The sequence below is a fragment of the Ranitomeya imitator genome, chromosome 2 (genome assembly GCF_032444005.1).
Source record: "Ranitomeya imitator isolate aRanImi1 chromosome 2, aRanImi1.pri, whole genome shotgun sequence".
Lineage (NCBI taxonomy): Eukaryota > Metazoa > Chordata > Amphibia > Anura > Dendrobatidae > Ranitomeya > Ranitomeya imitator.
In genome coordinates, this window is record NC_091283.1 from 241,641,594 (window position 1) to 241,667,653 (window position 26,060).

The 26,060-nt window shown below is 48.8% G+C and overlaps 1 protein-coding gene across 1 annotated transcript in view; it reads right to left on the reverse strand.

The window, feature by feature from the left end:
• Positions 1-3,375: 3,375 nt before the first annotated feature.
• LOC138662856 (oocyte zinc finger protein XlCOF22-like) overlaps positions 3,376-26,060 on the reverse strand; it is a 283,481-nt gene continuing 260,796 nt past the window's right edge. Inside the window, exon 6 of the mRNA XM_069748839.1 lies at positions 3,376-5,657. Coding sequence (XP_069604940.1) covers positions 4,552-5,657 — 1,106 coding nt within the window. The 3' untranslated portion in view covers positions 3,376-4,551. The remainder of the gene's footprint in view (positions 5,658-26,060) is intronic.

Below are 26,060 nucleotides of genomic sequence, written 5' to 3' on the forward strand. Positions count from 1 at the left end.
AAAAGGAAGAGAGGATCTGTAGTAGGAGGCAGTGGTCAACTGTGTTGAAGGCAGAGGACAGGTTTAGGAGGAGTATAGAGAATTGTCTGTTAGCTCTGGCTGTAAGTAAGTCATTAGTAATTTCATTAACTTCAGATAAAGCATTATCTGAATTAACTTCAGATAAAGTATTAAACAAATGGACTCCTTGGATAGTGTTTAGAGAGACCGAAGAGCTAATTACTTGGCTTGGCTAACGGACTGAATATACTATTGGTACCCTCATGCATATGTATTCTAGGTGGTGGAACAAATGTGTTTTAATATTAACAGCTGAGTTGGACGAGAAACCAGAAACCATACCCTCCTTCCCCATCCTCTTTGTTTACTTTCTATTTCTCCTCTATTAATCATAAAGTTGGTTTAAACTATATTAAGGTTCTGTATAATGAAACAATTTGGATACTCTTACTCAGGGCCGCCATCAGGGCATTACAGCCATCACTACAGTATGGGGCCCGATGAGCTGAAGCAAAAAGGGGGGCCCGCACACGCTGGCAGCAAAGTCTGGGCGGGCCCCCCTCTCTTTGCTAATGCTCATCGGGCCCCTGGGATATTTTGTTTAAAGCTGCCGCAGACCAGATACATAACAACACTGTGGTGATTTAAAGTTACACCTACAGCGTTGTTAATGTATCCGGCAGAGAGAAATGGGCACTATACCTTTAATTTGCGGGCCCTGGTGCATCATGGTCCCGACGTCACGTTACACACTGAGCACTTCCTCATTCTGGAGGAGTGTGGCGTGTGTTGTCGTCAGGCGGGCTGAGGCAGAGAGCAGGAGAAGTGAGGAGACTGCACATCCAGTGAGAAGAGGCTTCGGGTGGCTGCATCTGCTGGCGCTAATTCAGGTCTCTCCTCCTCCCCCCTGTCTGGCAGTTGTGCAGCTCTGTGCTCTTAGTCACGGAGAACTGTCACTCCAGTCCTGTTGGACACAGTGGGGGCAGAAAGCTGGACACAGGGGGGCAGAAAGCTGGACACAGTGGGGGCAGAAAGCTGGACACAGTGGGGGCAGAAAGCTGGACACAGTGGGGGCAGAAAGCTGGACACAGTGGGGGCAGAAAGCTGGACACAGTGGGGGCAGAAAGCTGGACACAGTGGGGGCAGAAAGCTGGACACAGTGGGGGCAGAAAGCTGGACACAGTGGGGCAGAAAGCTGGACACAGGGGGGCAGAAAGCTGGACACGGGGGCAGAAAGCTGGACACAGGGGGGCAGAAAGCTGGACACAGTGGGGGCAGAAAGCTGGACACAGGGGGGCAGAAAGCTGGACACAGGGAGGGGGCAGAAAGCTGGACACAGGGAGGGGGCAGAAAGCTGGACACAGTGGGGGCAGAAAGCTGGACACAGTGGGGGCAGAAAGCTGGACACAGTGGGAGCAGAAAGCTGGACACAGTGGGGGCAGAATGTTGGACACAGTGGGGGCAGAATGTTGGACACAGTGGGGGCAGAATGTTGGACACAGTGGGGGCAGAAAGCTGGACACAATGGGGGCAGAAAGCTGGACACAGTGGGGGCAGAAAGCTGGACACAGTGGGGGCAGAATGCTGGACACAGTCGGGGCAGAATGTTGGACACAGTGGGGGCAGAATGCTGGACACAGTGGGGGCAGAATGCTGGACACAGTGGGGGCAGAATGCTGGACACAGTGGGAGCAGAATGCTGGACACAGTGGGGGCAGTAAAGCTGGACACAGTGGGGGCAGAATGTTGGACACAGTGGGGGCAGAATGTTGGACACAGTGGGGGCAGAAAGCTGGACACAGTGGGGGCAGAATGTTGGATACAGTGGGGCAGAATGCTGGACACAGTGGGGGCAGAATGCTGGACACAGTGGGGGCAGAATGCTGGACACAGTGGGGGCAGAATGCTGGACACAGTGGGGGCAGAATGCTGGACACAGTGGGGGCAGTAAAGCTGGACACAGTGGGGGCAGAATGTTGGACACAGTGGGGGCAGAAAGCTGGACACAGTGGGGGCAGAATGTTGGATACAGTGGGGCAGAATGCTGGACACAGTGGGGGCAGAATGCTGGACACAGTGGGGGCAGAATGCTGGACACAGTGGGGCAGAATGCTGGACAGAGTGGGGGCAGAATGCTGGACACAGGGGCAGACTATGAGACCCGGGGGCAGAATGCTGGACATGGGGGCATGGTTGGAGACATAGGGGGCAGAATGGAGACATGGGGCATGATTGGAGACCAGTGGCAGGATTTCAGACATGGGGGCATGGTTGGAGACATAGGGGGCAGAATGGAGACATGGGGCAGAATTGGAGACAGATCGTGCAGGATCATGGGGCAGGATGGATACAATGGAGACAGATGGGGCAGGATGGAGAGATCACATGGGGCGATCATATGGGGCAGGATGGGGAGATCATATGGGACAGAATGCATACTCATGAGGGCAGGATGGGAGAACATATGGCTGACGCCAGGAATGAGACACACGGTGGCCAGGATGGGGAATATTATTACCATAGGGGCTAATTTAGGGATATTATTACTGCAGTGATGTATTTATTTTATTTTTTAAAGACACGGTTTTAAATGGGGGGGGGGGTCCTGTTACTGTGTAGAGTGACACTGTCGCCTCTTTTTCTTCATGTGGTGTAATGTAGAAGTTGGGAAAAATTAAGTAATGTATTCTACAAGCAGAGCTCGAGATAACTGTGTTATTTCCTGCAGAGACAAGTCCTGGCTGGATGAAGTGATGGCGGTCTGGGCTGGATGAAAGATGAAGGACTTCACCTAGAGACGTCACTGGTGAGTCAGTGTGTTACCTATACACTGACACTATACACTGTATACAGAGCTTCTGTGTATAATTTCACTAGTGATCACTGTATTATCTGTACACAGACACTGCATACTAAGTACAGATTTCCTGTGTATAATAGCACTTATGGTGATAGTATGGTGCTTTTTTTTTTAATTACTGATCAGAATTGTAGTATTCAGTCACTATGTGGTGGTAATATGTGGTCTGGACATGGTGTTGCAGTATTTGTTCCTTGTATGTGATATTATTCGATCACTGTGGTGGTAATATGCGGTCTGGACATGGTGTTGCGGTATTTGTTCCTTGTATGTGATATTATTCGATCACTGTGGTGGTAATATGCGGTCTGGTCATGGTGTAGCGGTATTTGTTCTTTGTATGTGATATCATTCGATCACAGTGGTGGTAATATGTCATCTGATCATGGTGTAGCGGTATTTGTTCCTTGTATGTGGTATTATTGGTCATTTTAAAATAAATAAAAATATACCTAAATTGTATTGCATATTTTAACAAATATTTAGTAGGTTACAGTAGAGTAAGGCCCGGCCAAAAGTGTCTACCGTGTTATGGTGGCGGCTTAAAAAATCTTTTGGCCAAAACAAAAGCTGCCGGCTATATGTGTGATCTGGTGATGGGAACTGTTAATGTGTGATAGGTGAGAAGTGGAGTTTTTCCAAGAGAGAGCGGTGGGACTGCGGACAGTTCGAGGGGTGGAGCCTAGAGGCGGGGCTGGGGTGGAGCCTGGGCGGAGTCTCAAGGGGGCCCCGAAAATTTTGCCAGTATGGGGCCCCGAAATTTCTAGTGGCAGCCCTGCTCTTACTTGAGCATTATATTCAACTCTAGTTAACAGAACAGGACTCGGAGAATCAGACTCTTAATAACCACAAATCCTATTGCCAATAGTAATAGATTATTTCATAGTTAACGAGTAGAACATTCATAAGTTCGAACTCTAGAACTTAGTTAATGATCCCCGATTCTCTTTTGAAAAGTTAAATAGAATAGCATTCTCTATCCTAAAGGAGACAAAGAAACTACTATACAGGCTTATATTATTATTATTTATTTATATAGCACCATTGATTCCATGGTGCTTTACATGAGAAGGGGTTACATACAAATTACAGATATCACTTACAGTAAACAAACTAACAATGACAGACTGATACAGAGAGGCGAGGACCCTGCCCTTGCGGGCTTACATTCTACAGGATTATGGGGAAGGAGACAGTAGGTTGAGGGTTGCAGGAGCTCCGGTGTTGGTGAGGCGGTAGCTTCGGTAGTGATGAGGCGGCAGCGGGGTCAGTGCAGGCTGTAGGCTTTCCTGAAGAGATGGGTTTTCAGGTTCCGTCTGAAGGATCCGAATGTGGTTGATAGTCGGACGTGTTGGGACAAAGAATTCCAGAGGATGGGGGATATTCGGGAGAAGTTTTGGAGGCGATTAGATGAGGAGCGAATAAGTGTGGAGGAGAGAAGGAGGTCTTGGGAGGACCGGAGATCACATATTGAAAACATTATTATATTTTTCCCTGATTTACAGTCCTTGGAAGTGCCAAACGTTATTTTGATTTGTACCTGTTTGTTATATCTTTATATGCAACTTCATTTAATAAACCTGATTTACACGAAAACTATTCCAACATTATGAACATAAAAAAGGCTTCTCTCCTATGTGACGGCTCTGATGTTTATTAACAGTTGATTTCCAAGTAAAATATTTCCCACATTAAGAAAATGAAAAAGGCTTCTCCCCTGTGTGACTGCTCTGATGTTTAACAAGAAGTGCTTTCCATTTAAAACATTTCCCACATTCTAAACAGGAAAAAGGCTTCTCCCCTGTGTGAGTTCTCTGGTGAATAACCAAATATGATTTCTGGTTAAAACATTTCCCACATTCTGAACAGGAAAAAGGCTTCTCCCTTGTGTGAGTTCTCTGGTGACTATCAAGATGCCATTTCCAGTTAAAACATTTCCCACATTCTGAACAGGAAAAAGGCTTCTCCCCTGTGTGAGTTCTCTGGTGCTTAAAAAGATGCCATTTCTGTTTAAAACATTTCCCACATTCTGAGCAGGAAAAAGGCTTCTCCCCCGAGTGGGTTCTTTGATGACGATCAAGATCTAATTTCCTTTTAAAACATTTCCCACATTCTGAACATGAATATAGCTTCTCTGCTGTGTGCATTATTTGGTGCCTAACAAGATGCCCTTTCAGGATAAAACATTTCCCACATTCCGAACATGAAAAAGGCTTCGCTCCTGTGTGAGTTCTTTGGTGTTCATCAAGATTCCATTTGCGGATAAAACATTTCCCACATTCTGAACAGGAAAAAGGCTTCTCTCCTGCGTGAGCTCTCTGGTGGTTAACACATTTTGATTTATGTGCAAAACATTTCCCACATTCTGAACAGGAAAAAGGCTTCTCCCCTGTGTGAGTTCTATGGTGATTAACCAAATCTGATTTCCGGTTATAACATTTCCCACATTCTGAACAGGAAAAAGGCTTCTCTCCCGTGTGAGTTCTATGGTGAATAACCAAAGCTGCTTTCGAGTTACAAGATTTCCCACATTCTGAACATGGAAATGACTTATTTGCTTTAGGAGCAGTTTGTTTTTTAATGCCTCTTTTGTGACTTTGATTTTCCTTAGTAGTCAGTAATGAATCAGAAGATGGGACCTGTTTCATAGGATCAGATGACAGATCTTTGCTGTTAATGGATGATGATATATCTGGAGTAACAGCAATTACTTCAGTTGTATCTTGTAGGATCTCAAGATCATCAGATTTAAAAATTGAAGATGTCAGCTGTCCCTCTGATATCCTGGTACAGTCATCTGCGAAGATAAATATTTTTTTAAATAAAATATCCTTGAGTTTTACATTTTTGAACATTTGTACTTAAACTGTCTATAAAAATGGCAAGCTATCTAATAAACTTTAATTATTTACCAAGACAATGACAGTTGACAGTCTAATAGAAAACCTTGTTGGATGAACCAGTAGTGTGTGGTGTTCAACTGTTTGTTCATTCTGCCTCCCAAATTTCGAATAAAAAGAAACCAATTTAATGTTATGTAGGCGAAAATAATACCAATTCTCATTTCACAAAAACAAGTCCCCACTCAGGTCCATCATCTGTCAGTGGAAAAACAGAGGCTCCCACACTATAAGTGGCTCAAAGGCTGTTGAAAAGTAACAGAACTTCTATAAACCAATCGAGCAAAGTCTGCTCTCACTTCTGACTCTTGCAGTGTGTTCAAACAACATTAAGGATTCCTGTATTTAGCAATATTATAGTGAGAAGAATCCACTTAATTTGCGATGTGTGTCTCCTGGAGCACAATCTGAGCATGATGTGTTGGGTAATAAAATGGCAAATGTGTTATTTTCACTCTCCAATATCCACTGCGTGTTAATTTCTGGAAAGTCAAAATATTCATTTCTCCTGCACACGTGGTCTAAATTGTTGGTACCCCTCGTTTAATGACTGAAAAACCCACAATGGTCACAAATAACTTGAATCTGACAAAAGTAATAAGAAATAAAAAATCTATAAAAATGAACAAATGAAAGACAGACATTGCTTTTCAACCATGCTTCCACAGAATTAGAATTTTTTTTTAAAAAAAACCTCATGAAATAGGCCTGGACAGAAATTATGGTACCCTTAACTTAATACTTTGCTGCACATCCTTATGAGGCAATCACTGCAATCAAACGATTCCTGTAACTGTCAATGAGACTTCTGCACCTTTCGACAGGTATTTTGGCCACTCCTCAAGAGCAAACTGCTCCAGTTGTCTCGTGTTTGAAGGTTTCTTATCCAGACGGCATGTGTCAGCTCTTTCCAAAGATACTCAATAGGATTTAGGTCAGGGCTCATAGAAGGCCACTTCAAAAAAGTTCAATGTTTCCATCTTAGCCATTCTTGGGTGTTTTTAGCGGTGTGTTTTGGGTCATTATCCTGTTGTAAGACCCATGACCTGCGACTGAGACCAAGCTTTCTAACTCTGTGCAGCACATTTCTCTCTAGAATCCCTTGATAGTCTTGAGATATCATTGTACCCTGCACAGATTCTAGACACCGTGTGCCACATGCAGCAAAGCAGCCCCAGAACAGAGCCTCCTCCCTGTTTCACAGTATGGACAGTGTTCTTTTCTTGATATGCTTCATTTTTCTGTCTGTGAACATAGAGCTGATGTGCCTTGCCAAAAAGTTACATTTTTGTCTCATATGTTCATAGGACACTCTCCCAGAAGCTTTGGGGCTTGTCAACATGTAGTTTGGCAAATTCCAGTTTGGCTTTTCTATGATTTTTTTTTCAACAATGGTGTCCTTCTTGGTTGTCTCCCATGAAGTTGACTATGGCTCATACGACAGATTGTGTGATCTGACACTGATGTTCCTTGAGCTTGAAGTTCACATTTAATCTGTTTAGTTTTTCTGGGCTCTTTTGTTACCATTCGTATTATCCGTCTCTTTGATTTGTCATCAATTTTCCTTCTGCGGCCATGTCCAGGGAGGTCGGCTACAGTCCCACGGATATTAAATTTCTGAATAATATGTGCAACTGTAGTCACAGGGACATCAAGCTGCTTGGAGATGGTCTTATAACTTTTACCTTTAACATGTTTGTCTATGATTTTCTTTCGAATCTCCTGAGACAACTCTTTCCTTCGCTTCCTCTGGTCTATGTTGAGTGTTATACACATCATGTCACAGCACAATGAGTATCTGAGAACAAAAACCACTGATTAGTAGTGTTGAGCGATACCTTCCGATATCGGAAAGTATCGGTATCGGATTGGATCGGCCGATATTCAAAAAATATCGGATATCGCCGATACCGATCCCAATGCAAGTCAATGGGACCAAAATATCGGAATTAAAATAAACCCTTTCTTTCCTTGTAGGTTCATTCTACATGAAGGAAAACAACAAAGAATAATGCAGGATGTATTTGGGGAGGTGGCGGAGACATTAAAGTCATAGAGGTTTAGCCCAATCAAATAGAATAGCCTTATTTTTTTTTTTTTTTAAAGACGTTCGGAGTGACAAAGATATTGACTATGTAATTTTTTTTTTATTTTGTCAGATATTGATGTTTCACTATTCCACGCCCTTCCCCTTCTTTTTTTTTTACTTTTCCCACACTTTCATCTTCATCATCATCAGCATCTTTGACATCAACTTCTTCTTCACCTTATTCATCTTCTTCTTCATCTTCTACATTTCTTTTTATTACATTATTCATATTCATTTTCTTCAACTATTATAATTCTTCCTATTCTACTTCTTCATCATATTCTCATTTGTGACAGGCATTCCCGTAGTTGTTATCTATAAAAGTTTGAAGATTACACCTTCCGTTCTGCCAGTCACAAAAGTTACATTTGTCCGCGTTCAGTTTGGCCTGCAGCATCAGGCTTTATCCAGTGGCACCACGAGGAGGAAAGGACTCACCCCCATACACTGCTTAGTCTTCTTCTGCATATAATTTAGATAATATCTTTTGCTCTGATATTAAGTGTTATGCTTAATGTTCTTCTGCTCTTTGTTCTGCAGCCTCTTGTTCTTCTGCTTCTCGGTCTTCCATGTCGTCGTCTCCAGGGTCGTCGTCTCCAGGGTCGTCGTCTTCGTCATCGGGGTGGTCTTCCGGGTCGTCGACTTTAGGGTCTTCAACTTGGAAATGTAGCAGAAGGTACAAGAAGGTTGAGAAAATGCCAAGAACCAGCTGATGGAACTGGAACTCGGATGGCTACCCGAAGGTTCAAGAGCCTATGGAACTACCGAGGACCAGCTGACGTTACTGGAACCCGGTTACTAAGCAGGAGGTACCCGTGCTAAAAAGCACTACCAAGGACCACCTGACGTTGGTGGAACTTGGATACCCAGAAGTAGGCACCTAAGCCAAAGGCTCTGCCCGGAACCAGCTGACGGTACTGGAACCAGGATGGGGAGCAGAAGGAACAAGAGCAAAAGACACTGCCGAGAACCAGCTGACGGTGCTGGAACCAGGATGTGGACCAGAAGGTCCACAGGAGAGGAGAGAACAGCAAGGCCGCGAGGCAGCCGCAGTTACCGAACCCCAACAGTCCTACAGGGGGAGCTTGGCCTACTGGCACTACAGAACCAGCATTGACTACCAATTCACGCAGCCCACATAGGAAGCTCCTAAACTGGAGGCACCCTGGAGTTGGCTAACCCGACCACAACACGACGGGGCAAGCATAGGCGTCTCAGTGAGCTTGACACTACCCGGAAACAGCTGACGGTGCTGGAACCAGGCTGGGCACGAGGTAGTACCCGTGACAAAAACACTGCCGAGAACCAGCTGGCGGTGCTGGAACCCGGATGCGTCGCCCCTGTGTGCAAGAGCCAATGGCACGACCGAGGACCAGCTGACGGTGCTGGAACCCGGTTACTAAGCTGTAGGTGCCCGCGCTTAAAAGCACTACCAAGGACCGCCTGACATTGGCGGAACTCGGATACCCAGGAGGAGGCACCTAAGCCAAAGGCTCGGCCCGGAACCAGCTGACGGTGCTGGAACCAGGTGGTGGACCAGAAGGTCCACAGGAGAGGAGAGAACAGCTAGGCCGCGAGGCAGCCGCAGTTATCGAACCCCAACAGTCCTACAGGGGGAGCTTGGCCTACTGGCACTACAGAACCAGCCTTGACTACCAATTCACGCAGCCCACATAGGAAGCTCCTAAACTGGAAGCACCCTGGAGTTGGCTAACTCGACCGCAACACGACGGGGCAACGCATAGGTGTCTCAGTGAGTTTGAAAGTACCCGGAAACAGCTGACGGTGCTGGAACCAGGCTGGGCACGAGGGAGTACCCGTGACAAAAACACTGCCGAGAACCAGCTGGCGGTGCTGGAACCCGGATGCGTCGCCCCAGTGTGCAAGAGCCAATGGCACGACCGAGGACCTGCTGACGGTGCTGGAACCCGGTTACTAAGCTGTAGGTGCCCGCGCTTAAAAGCACTACCAAGGACCGCCTGACGTTGGCGGAACTCGGATACCCAGGAGGAGGCACCTAAGCCAAAGGCTCGGCCCGGAACCAGCTGACGGTGCTGGAACCAGGTGGTGGACCACAAGGTCCACAGGAGAGGAGAGAACAGCTAGGCCACGAGGCAGCCGCAGTTACCGAACCCCAACAGTCCTACAGGGGGAGGTTGGCCTACTGGCACTACAGAACCAGCCTTGACTACCAATTCACGCAGCCCACATAGGAAGCTCCTAAACTGGAGGCACCCTGGAGTTGGCTAACCCGACCACAACACGACGGGGCAAGCATAGGCGTCTCAGTGAGCTTGACACTACCCGGAAAAGCTGACGGTGCTGGAACCAGGATGCGTTGCCTATTAAAGATTGTCTTCCTACAGCCCCAACTAGCGGTGTTGGAGCAAAGGGTAAGCAGGGGGAGCAGAGTGTAGGCCGAAGCCTGCACTGGAGGCAGCTTTGTGTCTGCGTTGCGTTTGCAGGACACTTTGCCGGCTACACAGTGGGGGAACAGCTGGCGTTGCTGAACCCCACTGACATGGCGGGTGTTTTTCTCTGTTCAGCTAGCACTTCCGGGCAAAAACTAGCGGTGTTAGAGCCCAGGGGCAGCAGGAGGAGGTGAGGAGCAGAGTGTAGGCCGAAGCCTCCACTGGTGGCAGCTTTTGTTCGGTTGTGCCAGCGTGGCTTGTGCTGGACACGTTGCCGACTACACAGTAGGGGAACAGCTGGCGGTGCTGAACCCCACTAACACATTGGCTGGTGTTTTTCTCTGTGCAGCTAGCACTTCCGGGCAAAAACTAGCGGTGTTAGAGCCCAGGGGCAGCAGGAGGAGAGGAGCAGAGTGTAGGCCGAAGCCTAGTTGAACCAATTTCAAAGGTAACCTTTAACCCCCCCTCAGGTGTTACAAAGTACAAGAGCCACACCTTGTGCAGCATTAATGCTGCACAAGTGAAAGGTTGCTCTATTAATTTGTCTACTTGCACACGCTGAATGAAAGACGTACACAATTTAGCCCATTCTACAGTCAAACTGTAGTGGAGGCGAGACTTGTATTTTTAAGGAGACGCAGCACAGGTGTCCCAAATAACGCTTTCGTGCTTGGCGCAGCTTCCTGAGCGTTGTTATTTGCTGTACAGGAGTCTGCGCTCTTGTGTTATCCCTTGGCAATACCCTGTTAGCGCTGCCCGTCTTATGACCTCATTTCATGTTGGCCGGTGCGGTTAACGATGGCCATAAATCCCAGACCCACAGTGCCTTTTCATAAAGTCACACTGCGGTGCTGGGATTCGTGGCCTTGAGCAGTAAATATTTTCGCCGCTCACACACGTCCTTACACCTGCTTCAGACTGGGCGGCCTCTGCTGATCTCTTCTCGCATGCCACGGCCATGAGGCCGCACAGTCTGAAGAAGGCGGAAGGAGATGAGTGACGACAGGCGAACATATGCAATGCTCGTGCCCATAAACCACACCCTCGCTGACAAAATAAATAAGACACCGAGGGGCGTTGTTTCTAGCAGGGCGGACGCACAGGCGCAGCCAGCTAACCAATGATGTCAAAAGACGAGAAGCGCTACCAAGGGGGGTGTTGCGTATCATTAGAAAGGAAAGTCACACCTCAGGGACAGTGGAATGGTCTCAATGAGACACATTTTGTACGTGTTGAGTTCCACGTGGGCAAGTAGAAAAAGTCAGCCACCTTGTACAAATGCAGCATTACTGCTGTACAAGGTGGCTGTTATACATAGAAACACCTGGGGGTGGGGGGCAGGCTCCCTTCAATTTCAGTTCATGTGCCTGCGTGGCGTTTGCAGGTCACGTTGCCGGCTACACAGCAGGGGAACAGCTGGCGGTGCTGAACCCCACTGACACAATGGCGGGTGTTTTTCTCTGTGCAGCCAGCACTTCCGGGCAAAAACTAGCGGTGTTAGAGCCCAGGGTCAGCAGGAGGAGGAGAGGAGCAGAGTGTAGGCCGAAGCCTGCACTGGTGGCAGCTTTTGTTCGGTTGTGCCAGTGTGGCTTGTGCTGGACACGTTGCCGACTACACAGTAGGGGAACAGCTGGCGGTGCTGAACCCCACTAACACATTGGCTGGTGTTTTTCTCTGTGCAGCTAGCACTTCCGGGCAAAAACTAGCGGTGTTAGAGCCCAGGGGCAGCAGGAGGAGGAGAGGAGCAGAGTGTAGGCCGAAGCCTAGTTGAACCAATTTCAAAGGTAACCAGGTGTTGCAAGGTACAAGAGCCACACCTTGTGCAGCATTAATGCTGCACAAGTAAAAGGTTGCTCTATTAATTTTGCTCCTTGCACACGCTGAATAAAACACGTACTGTTGTGAATTCTGTGGCTGAATTCACTCCTGTGGTCACAAGTGGTACTGCAGCTTCTGAGCTTCCTCCCTCAGGTGTTCTGGTGAGCTCGTTAACTGCTTCATTACTTAACTCCGCCTGATGCTGCTATCCTTGCTCCTTGTCAATGTTTCAGTGTTGGATCTGAGCTTCTCCTGATTGTTCCTGTGACCTGCTGCTCTGTATAGCTAAGTGCCTTTTGCTTTTTTGTTGCTTTTTTTCTGTCCAGCTTGTCTTTTGTTTTGCTGGAAGCTCTGAGACGCAAGGGGTGTACCGCCGTGCCGTTAGTTCGGCACGGTGGGTTTTTTTTGCCCCCTTTGCGTGGTTTTGCTTTAGGGTTTTTTGTAGACTGCAAAGTTCGCTTTACTGTCCTCGCTCTGTCCTAGAATATCGGGCCCCACTTTGCTGAATCTATTTCATCCCTACGTTTTGTCTTTTCATCTTACTCACAGTCATTATATGTGGGGGGCTGCCTTTTCCTTTGGGGAATTTCTCTGGGGCAAGTCAGGCCTATTTTTCTATCTTCAGGCTAGCTAGTTTCTTAGGCTGTGCCGACTTGCCTAGGTAGTTGTTAGGCGCAATCCACAGCCGCTTTTAGTTGTGTTTAGGATAGGATCAGGTGTGCAGTCTACAGAGTTTCCACGTCTCAGAGCTCGTTCTTGTATTTTTGGGTATTTGTCAGATCACTGTGTGCGCTCTGATCGCTAAGCACACTGTGTTTCTGGATTGCCTTCATAACACCTGTCATTAGCAAACATAACAGTACAAGGAGCCAAACTAATGATTCTCAATAGAGGGAAAGAAAAAGTTCTGACATCATTTTTTTTTTTTTTTCTGCTCTGTGTTCACTTTTTTTTTTTCCCCTAGACATTTGGGTGATTCTGGACACAGGTGTGGACATGGATATTCAGGGTCTGTGCTGTTCAATGGATAATCTCGTTATAAATGTACAAAAAATTCAAGATACTATTGATCAGAAATCTATGTTAGAACCAAGAATTCCTATTCCTGATGTTTTTTGGAGATAGAACTAAGTTTCTAAGTTTCAAAAATAATTGTAAGCTATTTCTGGCCTTGAAACCCCATTCTTCTGGTAATCCTATTCAACAGGTTTTGATTATTATTTCTTTTTTGCGCGGCGACCCTCAAGACTGGGCATTTTCTCTTGCGCCAGGAGACCCTGCATTGAGTAGTGTCGATGCGTTTTTCCTGGCGCTCGGATTGCTGTACGATGAGCCTAATTCAGTGGATCAGGCTGAGAAAAATTTGCTGGCTTTGTGCCAGGGTCAGGATGATATAGAAGTATATTGTCAGAAATTTAGGAAATGGTCAGTACTCACTCAGTGGAATGAATCTGCGCTGGCAGCTTTGTTCAGAAAGGGTCTCTCTGAGGCTCTTAAGGATGTCATGGTGGGATTTCCTATGCCTGCTGGTTTGAATGAGTCTTTGTCTTTGGCCATTCAGATCGGTCGACGCTTGCGCGAGCGTAAATCTGTGCACCATTTGGCGGTACTGCCTGAGGTTAAACCTGAGCCTATGCAGTGCGATAGGACTATGACTAGAGTTGAACGGCAGGAATACAGACGTCTGAATGGTCTGTGTTTCTACTGTGGTGATTCCACTCATGCTATTTCTGATTGTCCTAAGCGCACTAAGCGGTCCGCTAGGTCTGCCGTCATTGGTACTGTACAGTCCAAATTCCTTCTGTCCATTACCTTGATATGCTCTTTGTCGTCGTTTTCTGTCATGGCGTTTGTGGATTCGGGCGCTGCCCTGAATCTGATGGATTTGGATTATGCTAAACGTTGTGGGTTTTTCTTGGAGCCTTTGCGGTGTCCTATTCCATTGAGAGGAATTGATGCTACACCTTTGGCCAAGAATAAACCTCAATACTGGGCCCAGCTGACCATGTGCATGGCTCCTGCACATCAGGAAGTTATTCGCTTTCTGGTGTTGCATAATCTGCATGATGTGGTCGTGTTGGGGTTACCATGGCTACAAACCCATAATTCAGTATTGGATTGGAATTCCATGTCGGTATCCAGCTGGGGTTGTCAGGGGGTACATGGTGATGTTCCATTTTTGTCGATTTCGTCATCCACCCCTTCTGAGGTCCCAGAGTTCTTGTCTGATTATCAGGATGTATTTGAAGAGCCCAAGTCCGATGCTCTACCTACGCATAGGGATTGTGATTGTGCTATCAATTTGATTCCTGGTAGTAAATTCCCTAAAGGTCGATTATTTAATTTATCCGTGCCCGAACACGCCGCTATGCGCAGTTATGTGAAGGAATCCCTGGAGAAGGGACATATTCGCCCATCGTCATCACCACTGGGAGCAGGGTTCTTCTTTGTAGCCAAGAAGGATGGTTCGCTGAGACCGTGTATTGATTACCGCCTTCTTAATAAGATCACTGTTAAATTTCAGTATCCCTTGCCATTGTTATCTGACTTGTTTGCTCGGATTAAGGGGGCTAGTTGGTTCACTAAGATAGATCTTCGTGGTGCGTATAATCTGGTGAGAATCAGGCAAGGAGATGAATGGAAAACTGCATTCAATACGCCCGAGGGTCATTTTGAGTATCTAGTGATGCCGTTCGGACTTACCAATGCTCCATCTGTGTTTCAGTCTTTTATGCATGACATCTTCCGTGAGTATCTGGATAAATTCCTGATTGTTTACTTGGATGACATTTTGATCTTCTCAGATGATTGGGAGTCTCATGTGAAGCAGGTCAGAACGGTTTTTCAGGTCCTGCGTGCTAACTCTTTGTTTGTGAAGGGATCAAAGTGTCTCTTCGGTGTGCAGAAAGTTTCATTTTTAGGGTTCATCTTTACCCCTTCTACTATCGAGATGGATCCAGTTAAGGTCCAAGCCATCCAGGATTGGATTCAGCCGACATCTCTGAAAAGTCTGCAAAAGTTCCTGGGCTTTGCTAATTTTTATCGTCGCTTCATCTGTAATTTTTCTAGCATTGCCAAACCATTGACCGATTTGACCAAGAAGGGTGCTGATTTGGTTAATTGGTCTTCTGCTGCTGTGGAAGCTTTTCAGGAGTTGAAGCGTCGTTTTTGTTCTGCCCCTGTGTTGTGTCAGCCAGATGTTTCTCTTCCGTTCCAGGTCGAGGTTGATGCTTCTGAGATTGGAGCAGGGGCGGTTTTGTCACAGAGAGGTTCTGATTGCTCAGTGATGAAACCATGTGCTTTCTTTTCCAGGAAGTTTTCGCCCGCTGAGCGTAATTATGATGTGGGCAATCGAGAGTTGCTGGCCATGAAGTGGGCATTCGAGGAGTGGCGTCATTGGCTTGAAGGAGCTAAGCACCGCGTGGTGGTATTGACTGATCATAAGAACTTGACTTATCTCGAGTCTGCCAAGCGCTTGAATCCTAGACAGGCCCGTTGGTCGTTATTTTTTGCCCGCTTCGACTTTGTGATTTCGTACCTTCCGGGCTCTAAAAATGTGAAGGCGGATGCTCTGTCTAGGAGTTTTGTGCCCGACTCTCCGGGTTTATCTGAGCCAGCGGGTATCCTCAAGGAAGGAGTCATTGTGTCTGCCATCTCCTCTGATTTGCGGCGGGTGCTGCAAAAATTTCAGGCGAATAAACCTGATCGTTGTCCAGCAGAGAAACTGTTCGTCCCTGATAGGTGGACTAATAAACTTATCTCTGAACTTCATTGTTCGGTGTTGGCTGGTCATCCTGGAATCTTTGGTACCAGAGAGTTAGTGGCTAGATCCTTCTGGTGGCCATCTCTGTCACGGGATGTACGTACTTTTGTGCAGTCCTGTGGGATTTGTGCTAGGGCTAAGCCCTGCTGTTCTCGTGCCAGTGGGTTGCTTTTGCCCTTGCCGGTCCCAAAGAGGCCTTGGACACATATTTCCATGGATTTCATTTCTGACCTTCCCGTTTCTCAAAAGATGTCAGTCATTTGGGTGGTCTGTGATCGCTTTTCTAAAATGGTCCATCTGGTGCCCTTGGCTAAATTGCCTTCCTCCTCTGATTTGGTACCTTTGTTCTTTCAGCATGTGGTTCGGTTGCATGGCATTCCTGAGAATATTGTTTCTGACAGAGGTTCCCAGTTTGTTTCAAGGTTTTGGCGAGCCTTTTGTGGTAGGATGGGCATTGAACTATCCTTTTCCTCGGCTTTCCATCCTCAGACTAATGGCCAGACCGAACGAACCAATCAGACCTTGGAAACATATCTGAGATGTTTTGTTTCTGCAGACCAGGATGATTGGGTGTCCTTTTTGCCGTTGGCTGAGTTCGCCCTTAATAATCGGGCCAGCTCGGCTACCTTGGTTTCTCCATTTTTTTGCAATTCTGGGTTCCATCCTCGTTTCTCTTCATGACAGGTTGAGTCTTCGGACTGTCCTGGTGTGGATTCTGTGGTGGATAGGTTGCAGCAGATCTGGACTCAGGTAGTGGACAATTTGATCTTGTCCCAGGAGAAAGCTCAACTTTTCGCTAATCGCAGACGCCGTGTGGGTCCCCGACTTCGTGTTGGGGATCTGGTTTGGTTATCTTCTCGTCATATTCCTATGAAGGTTTCCTCTCCTAAATTTAAACCTCGTTTTATTGGTCCGTATAGGATTTCTGAGGTTCTCAATCCTGTGTCTTTTCGTTTGACCCTCCCAGACTCCTTTTCCATACATAATGTATTCCATAGGTCGTTGTTGCGGAGATACGTGGCACCTATGGTTCCATCTGTTGAGCCTCCTGCCCCGGTTTTGGTGGAGGGGGAATTGGAGTATATTGTGGAGAAGATTTTGGATTCTCGTGTTTCTAGACGGAAACTCCAGTATCTGGTTAAATGGAAGGGTTATGCTCAGGAAGATAATTCCTGGGTTTTTGCCTCTGATGTTCATGCTTCCGATCTTGTTCGTGCCTTTCATGCGGCTCATCCTGGTCGGCCTGGGGGCTCTGGTGAGGGTTCGGTGACCCCTCCTCAAGGGGGGGGTACTGTTGTGAATTCTGTGGCTGAATTCACTCCTGTGGTCACAAGTGGTACTGCAGCTTCTGAGCTTCCTCCCTCAGGTGTTCTGGTGAGCTTGTTAACTGCTTCATTACTTAACTCCGCCTGATGCTGCTATCCTTGCTCCTTGTCAATGTTTCAGTGTTGGATCTGAGCTTCTCCTGATTGTTCCTGTGACCTGCTGCTCTGTATAGCTAAGTGCCTTTTGCTTTTTTGTTGCTTTTTTTCTGTCCAGCTTGTCTTTTGTTTTGCTGGAAGCTCTGAGACGCAAAGGGTGTACCGCCGTGCCGATAGTTCGGCACGGTGGGTTTTTTTTGCCCCCTTTGCGTGGTTTTGCTTTAGGGTTTTTTGTAGACTGCAAAGTTCGCTTTACTGTCCTCGCTCTGTCCTAGAATATCGGGCCCCACTTTGCTGAATCTATTTCATCCCTACGTTTTGTCTTTTCATCTTACTCACAGTCATTATATGTGGGGGGCTGCCTTTTCCTTTGGGGAATTTCTCTGGGGCAAGTCAGGCCTATTTTTCTATCTTCAGGCTAGCTAGTTTCTTAGGCTGTGCCGAGTTGCCTAGGTAGTTGTTAGGCGCAATCCACAGCCGCTTTTAGTTGTGTTTAGGATAGGATCAGGTGTGCAGTCTACAGAGTTTCCACGTCTCAGAGCTCGTTCTTGTATTTTTGGGTATTTGTCAGATCACTGTGTGCGCTCTGATCGCTAAGCACACTGTGTTTCTGGATTGCCTTCATAACACCTGTCATTAGCAAACATAACAACGTACACTATTTAGCCCATTATACTGTCAAACAGTAGTGGAGGCGTGACTTGTCTTTTTAAGAAGACGCAGCACAGGTGTCAAAATTTACACCTAGGTGCTGTGCGCAGATTCCTGAGCGTTGTTATTTGCAGTACAGGAGTCTGCGCTCTTGTGTTATCCCTTGGCAATACCCTGTTAGCGCAGCCCGTCTTATGACCTCATTTCATGTTGGCTGGTGCGGTTAACGATGGCCATGAATCCCAGACCCACAGTGCCTTTTCATAAAGTCACACTGCAGTGCTGGGATTCGTGGCCTTGAGCAGTAAATATTTTCGCAGCTCACACACGTCCTTACACCTGCTTCAGACTGGGCGGCCTCTGCTGATCCCTTCTCGCATGCCGCGGCCATGAGGCTGCCCAGTCTGAAGAAGGCGGAAGGAGATGAGTGAACACAGGCAAACATATGCACTGCACATGCCCATCAATCACACCCTCGCTGTCAAAAAAAATAAGACACCGAGGGGCGTTGTTTCGAGCAGGGCAGACGCACAGGCGCAGCCAGCTAACCAATGATGTCAAAAGACGGGCAGCGCTACAAAGGGTGGTGCTGCGTATCATTAGAAAGGAAAGTCACACCTCAGGGACAGTGGAATGGTTTCAATGAGACACATTTTGTACGTGTTGAGTTCCACGTGGGCAAGGAGAAAAAGTCAGCCACCTTGTACAAATGCAGCATTACTGCTGTACAAGGTGTCTGTTATACATAGAAACACCTTGGGGTGGGTGGCAGGGTCCCTTTAATTTCAGTTCATGTGCCTGCGTGGCGTTTGCAGGTCACGTTGCCGGCTACACAGCAGGGGAACAGCTGGCGGTGCTGAAACCCACTGACACATTGGCTGGTGTTTTTATTTCTGTGCAGCTTGCAGTACCGGGCAAAAACTGGCGGTGTTAGAGCCCAGGGTCAGCAGGAGGAGGAGAGGAGCAGAGTGTAGGCTGAAGCCTGCACTGGTGGCAGCTTTTGTTCGGTTGTGCCAGCGTGGCTTGTGCTGGACACGGTGCCGACTACACAGCAGGGGAACAGCTGGCGGTGCTGAACCCCACTAACACATTGGCTGGTGTTTTTCTCTGTGCAGCTAGCACTTCCAGGCTACAACTGGCGGTGTTATAGCACAGGGGCAGCAGGAGGAGGAGAGGAGCAGAGTGTAGGCCGAAGCCTAGTAGAACCAATTTCAAAGGTAACCTTTAACCCCCCCTCAGGTGTTGCAAGGTACAAGAGCCACACCTTGTGCAGCATTAATGCTGCACAAGTAAAAGGTTGCTCTATTAATTTTGCTCCTTGCACACGCTGAATAAAACACGTACACTATTTAGCCCAGTATACTGTCAAACAGTAGTGGAGGCGTGACTTGTCTTTTTAAGGAGACGCAGCACAGGTGTCAAAATTTACACCTAGGTGCTGGGCGCAGATTCCTGAGCGTTGTTATTTGCTGTACAGGAGTCTGCGCTCTTGTTATCCCTTGGCCATGCGCTGTGAGCGCTGCCTGTCTTCTGACCTCATTTCATGTTGGCCGGTGCGGTTAGCGATGGCCATGAAACCCAGACCCGCAGTGTCTTTTCTTTAAGTCACACTACGGGGCTGGGATTCGTGACCTTGCGCAGTAAATTTTTTCGCCTGTCACTCATGTCCTTACACCTTCCTCAGACTGGGCGGCCTCAGCTGATCCCTTCTCGCATGCCGCGGCCATGAGGCCACACAGTCTGAAGAAGGCAGAAGGAGATGAGTAAAGACAGGCGAAGATATGCACTGCTCGTGCCCATCAATCACACCCTCGCAGTCAAAATAAGTAAGACAACGAGGAGCGTTGTTTCAGGCAGGGCGGACGCACAGGCGCAGCCAGCCAACCAATGATGTCAGAAGACGGGCAGCGCTACCAAGGGGGGTGCTGCGTGTCATTAAAAAGGAAAGTCACACCTCAGGGACATTGTAATGGTCTGTAATGAGACACATTTTGTACCTGTTTAATTCAACGTGGGCAAGGAGAAAAAATCAGCCACCTTGTACAAATGCAGCAGTACTGCTGTACAAGGTGGCTGTTATACATAGAAACACCTTGGGGTGGGTGGCAGGGTCCCTTTAATTTCAGTTCATGTGCCTACATGGCGTTTTCAGGTCACGTTGCCGGCTACACAGCAGGGGAACAGCTGGCGGTGCTGAACCCAACTAACACATTGGCTGGTGTTTTTCTCTGTGCAGCTAGCACTTCCAGGCTACAACTGGCGGTGTTATAGCCCAGGGGCAGCAGGAGGAGGAGAGGAGCAGAGTGTAGGCAGAAGCCTGCACTGGTGGCAGCTTTTGGTCTGTTGTGCCAGCGTGGCTTGTGCTGGACACGATGCCGGCTACACAGCAGGGGAACAGCTGGCGGTGCTGAACCCCACTGACACAATGGTGGGTGTTTTTCTCTGTGCAGCCAGCACTTCCGTGCCCCAACTGGCGTAGTTAGAGCCCAGGGTCTGCAGGAGGAGCAGAGTGTAGGCCGAAGCCTAATTGAACCAATTTCAAAGGTAACCTTTAACCCACCCTCAGGTGTTACAATGTTGAAGAGCCACACCTTGTGCAGCAGTAAAGCTCCACAAGTGAAAGGTTGCTCTTTAAGTTATGCTCATTGCACACGCAGAATGAAAGACGTACACAATTTAGCCCATTGAACAGTAGAACAGTATTGGAGGCGTGACTTGTCTTTTTAAGGAGACGCAGCACAGGTGCACATACATAACGCCTTGGTGCTGGGCGCAGCCTCCTGAGCGTTGTTATTTGCTGTACAGGAGTCTGCGCTATTGTGATCCCTTGGCCATGCGCTGTGAGCGCTGCCTGTCTTCTCACCTCATTTCATGTTGGCCGGTGCGGTTAGCAATGGCCATGAATCCCAGACCCGCAGTGTGTTTTCAAAAATTCACACTGCGTGGCTGGGATTCGTGGCCTTGTGCAGTAAATATGTTTGCCGCTCACACATGTCCTTACACCTGCTTCAGACTGGGCGGCCTCAGCTGATCCCTTATCGCCTACCACGGCCATGAGGCCGCACGGTCTGAAGAAGGCGGAAGGAGATGAGTGAAGACAGGCGAACATATGCACTGCACATGCCCATCAATCACACCCTCGCAGCAAAAATATATGAGACAACGAGGGGGGTTGTGTCGGGCAGGGCGGACGCACAGGCACAGGCAGCCAACCAATGATGTCAGAAGACGGGCAGCGCTACCAAGGGTGGTGCTGCGTACCATTAGAAAGGAAAGTCACACCTCAGGGACAGTGGAATGGTCTCAATGAGACACATTTTGTACGTGTTGAGTTCCACGTTGGCAAGGAGAAAAAGTCAGCCACCTTGTACAAATGCAGCATTACTGCTGTGCAAGGTGGCTGTTATACATAGAAACACCTTGGGGTGGGTGGCAGGGTCCCTTTAATTTCAGTTCATGTGCCTGCGTGGCGTTTGCAGGTCACGTTGCCGGCTACACAGCAGGGGAACAGCTGGCGGTGCTGAACCCCACTAACACATTGGCTGGTGTTTTTCTCTGTGCAGCTAGCAGTTCCGGGCAAAAACTGGCGGTGTTAGAGCCCAGGGTCAGCAGGAGGAGGAGAGGAGCTGAGTGTAGGCCGAAGCCTGCACTGGTGGCAGCTTTTGGTCTGTTGTGCCAGCGTGGCTTGTGCTGGACACGTTGCCGACTACACAGCAGGGGAACAGCTGGCGGTGCTGAACCCCACTGACACATCAGCTAGTGTTTTTTCTGTGTAGACAACACTTCCAGGTGGCAACTGACAGTGTTGAAACCCAGGGAATCAAAGAGGAGCAGAGTGTAGGCCAAAGCCTGCAGTGGAGCAAGTTGAAAGGGAACCTTTATGTCCCCCCCCCAGGCATTTGTTGCTGAAAGAGCCATCTTGTACAGCAGTAATACTGCACATGGAAAATGGTGGCTCCTAAAATTATGCTCCTTGCAAACGCTGAAGTACACACTCATATAATGTGTCCCCTCACACCGTCAAACCGTCACGGAAGTGGGACTTTCCTTTGTAATGTGACACAGCACAGCCTTCATTCCAACCCCCTTGGTGCCGTGCGCCACCTCCTCAACGTTGTTTGGTTCTGTCACGGAGCCCGCGCTGTAATGTTATCCCTTGGCCATGCACAGTTAGCGGTGCCCGTCTTCTGACATCATTTAGGTGTCAGGCTGGCAGTGCCTGTGCGTCAAAGCTGCCCGAGATACAACCTCGCAGTGTCATCTAATGTAATCCCACTGCGGGCCAGGGATCCATGGGCATGCGCAGTGCATATCATCGCCTCTCACTCACCTCCTTCCTGCTTCTTCAGACTGTGCGGCGTCACGGCCGTGGCATGCTTTTAGGGATCAGCTGACGCCGCCTAGTCTGAAGAAGTGTGAAGAAGGGGAGTGAGAGGCTAGTATATGCACTGCGCATGGCCATGGATACCAGGCCCACTGTGGGATCACATTAGACGACACTGCGAGGTGGCATTTCGGGCAGCGTGGACGCACAGGCGCAGCCAGGACGACAACAAATGATGTCAGAGGACGGGCAGCGCAAACTGTGCATGGCCAAGGGATAACATAACAGCGCAGGGTCCATGACGGAATCAAACAACGCTAAGGAGGCAGCGCACGGTGCCAAGGGGGTAGCAATGACGGCTGTGCTGCGTCACATTACAAAGGAAAGTCCCACCTCCGGGACGGTTGGACGGTGTGAGGGGACACATTACATGAGTGTGTAGTTCAGCGTTTGCAAGGAGCATAATTTCAAGAGCGACCTTTTCCTTGTGCAGTATCAGTGCTGCACAAGGTGGCTCTTTCAGTAAAAAACGCCTGGGGGGGGGGGGGGACAGGTCCCCTTACATTATAGTTGTGCCAGCGTGGCGGTCGCATGACACATTGCCGGATACACAGCTGGGGATCAGCTGACGTTACTGAACCCCAATAACAGAGGAGCGACTGTTGACTGTGCAGACAGCACTTCCAGGCACCAACTGGCGGTGTTAGAGCCCAGGGACAGCAGGAGGAGCAGATTGGAGGTATTGCCACACACACAGCTGGGGATCAGCTGACGTTACTGAACCCCAATAACAGAGGAGCGACTGTTGACTGTGCAGACAGCACTTCCAGGCACCAACTGGCGGTGTTAGAGCCCAGGGACAGCAGGAGGAGCAGATTGGAGGTATTGCCGCACACACAGCTGGGGATCAGCTGACGTTAATGAACCCCAATAACAGAGGAGCGACTGTTGACTGTGCAGACAGCACTTCCAGGCACCAACTGGCGGTGTTAGAGCCCAGGGACAGCAGGAGGAGCAGAGGAACAGAGTGTAGGCCAAAGCCTAATTGGAGCAAGTTGAAAGGGAACCTTTAACCCCCCCCAAGACGTTTGTAGCTGAAAGAGCCATCTTGTGCAGCACTAAGGATGCAAAAGGAAAAGGTTGCTCTTTTAATTATGCTCCTTGCAAACACAGAAGTAAACACTAAAAATGTGTCACCTTATACTGTAAAACCGTCCCGGAGGTGGGAATTTCCTTCGTAATGGGACGCAGCACAGCTGTCATTCCTATCCCCTTGGTGCCGTGCGCTGCCTCCTCAGCGTTGTTTTAAGCTGTCACGGAGCCTGCGCTGTTCTGTTATCCCTTGGCCATGCCCAATTAGCGTTGCCTGTCTTCTGACATAATTTGGTGTCAGGCTGTCAGTGCCTGTGCGTCCACGCTGCTCCAGATCTCACCTCGCAGTGTCGTCTAATTTAATCCCACTGCGGGCCTTGGATCCATGGGCATGCACAGTGCATATCCTCGACTCTCACTCCCCTCCTTCCCTCTTCTTCAGACTGTGCGGCGTCACGGCCGTGGCATGCTATTAGGGATCAGCTGACGGCGCACAGTCTAAAGAAGGCGGAGGGAGATGGGCGAGAGCCCGAGGTGAAGATATGCACTGCGCATGCCCATGGATCCCAGGCTCGCAGTGTGATTCAATCAGAAGACACTGCGAGGCGGGTTCTCGGGCAGCGCGGGCGCACAGGCGCAGCCAGCCTGACACCAAATTATGTCAGAAGACAGGCAGCGCAAATTGGCCATGGCCAAGGGATAACAGAACAGCGCAGGCTCCGTGACAGCTTAAAACAACGCTGAGGAGGCAGCGCATGGCACCAAGGGGGTAGGAATGACGGCTGTGCTGCGTCACATTATGAAGGAAAGTCCCAGCTCCGGGACGGTATAACGGTATTAGTGAACACATTTTATAAGTGTTAAGTTCTGCGTGTGCAAGGAGCTAAAATAAAAGAGCTACCTTTTCCTTGTGCAACATTACTGCTGCACAAGATGGCTCTTTCAGTAACAAACGCCGAGGGGGGGGGGACAGGTTCCCTTACATTTAGGTTGTTGTGCCAGCGTGGCGGTCGCAGGACACATTGCCGGCTACACAGCTGGGGATCAGCTGACGTTACTGAAACCCAATAACACTGGGTCGTATGTTTTGACTGTGCAGCCTGCACTTCTGAGCCGCAACTGGCGGTGTTGGAGCCCAGGAATAGCAGTTCAGGTGGTAGAAAGATGAACACATCAGGAGACCTGGATGACATCCAATTACTTAATCAGGCAGAGGAGTGGCAAATTCCTGCGAGATCCAGGCCTGGTTCATTTTCAGGAAAGTAAGCCGGTCAACGTTATCGAAGGATAGTCGCATGCGACGGTCTGTTAGTACACCACCTGCGGCACTAAAGACACGTTCCGATAAGACACTAGCCGCAGGGCAAGCCAGCACCTCCAATGCATACTGGCTTAGCTCTGGCCATGTATCCAGCTTAGAGACCCAAAACTTGAACGGGGAAGAGCCGTCTGGGAGTACACTAAGAGGGCAAGCCATGTAGTCTGTCACCATCTGACGGAATCGCTGCCTCCTGCTGACTGGAGCCGCCGGTGATGGTGTAGACATTTGGGGCGGGCACACAAAAGTTTTCCACAGTTGTGCCATACTGGGCTTGCCTTGGGCAGAGGCACTGCTTCTGCTCCCTCTTTGTGCAGAGCCTCCTCCTCCCCTGCCTCGACGCACTGAGCTGCTTTGTAAAGCACTAGCAGCACTCCTCTCAGTTGGACTGGAGAAGATGATGGAATTCACCAGTGTGTCGTGGTACTTCCGCATTTTACGCTTCCGTGTCAACGCCGGGATGAGGTTTTGGACATTGTCACGGTAGCGAGGATCGAGGAGGGCGTACACCCAATAATCAGGCACGTTGAGAATGTGGTCGATGCGGCGGTCGTCTCTCAGGCACTGCAACATGAAATCAACCATGTGCTGCAGATTGCCAACTGGCCCAGAAACGCTGTCCCCTGTTTGAGACATTATCTCTGCCCGCTCTTCATCACCCCACCCTCGCTGTACACACTGACCACTGGACAATGGTGTAACTCCCTCCTCTGGACGTAGCTCTTCCTCGTCCATTGACTCCTCCTCATCCTCCTCACAAAGGGTCCCCTGCCGACCCCTTTGTGAGGAACCACGTGGCGCTGACTGTCCAGAAGATGATGGAAAAGGTGACTCCTCATCCTCCACCTCTTCCACATCATCCCTTATCCCTTGCAGGGTTTCTTGAAGCAAGCAGATAAGGGGGACAGTCATGCTGACTAGTGCATCATCTGCACTTGCCATCCGTGTGGAATAATCGAAAGGACACAAAACCTGGCAGACGTCCTTCATAGTGGCCCACTCTGTGGTTGTGAAGTCTGAGCGGCGCTGACTGCGACTTTTTTGCGCCTGATGCAGCTGGTACTCCATTACTGCTTGCTGCTGCTCACACAACCGCTCCAACATATGTAACGTGGAATTCCACCTGGTAGATAGGTCACATATGATGCGATGTTCAGGAAGGCGAAACCGACGCTGCAGAGCAGCAATGCGGGATCTTGCCAAGCTGGAACGCCGCAAGTGAGCACACTCTAGGCGGGCCTTGTGCAGAAGTGCATCAAGATCCGGATAGTCCCTCAGAAAACTCTGCACAACCAAATTGAGCACATGTGCCAGACATGGGATGTGAGTGAGGTTGCCAAGGCCTAAAGCTGCCACCAGATTTCGGCCATTGTCACACACTACCATGCCTGGCTGGAGATTCGCTGGCACAAA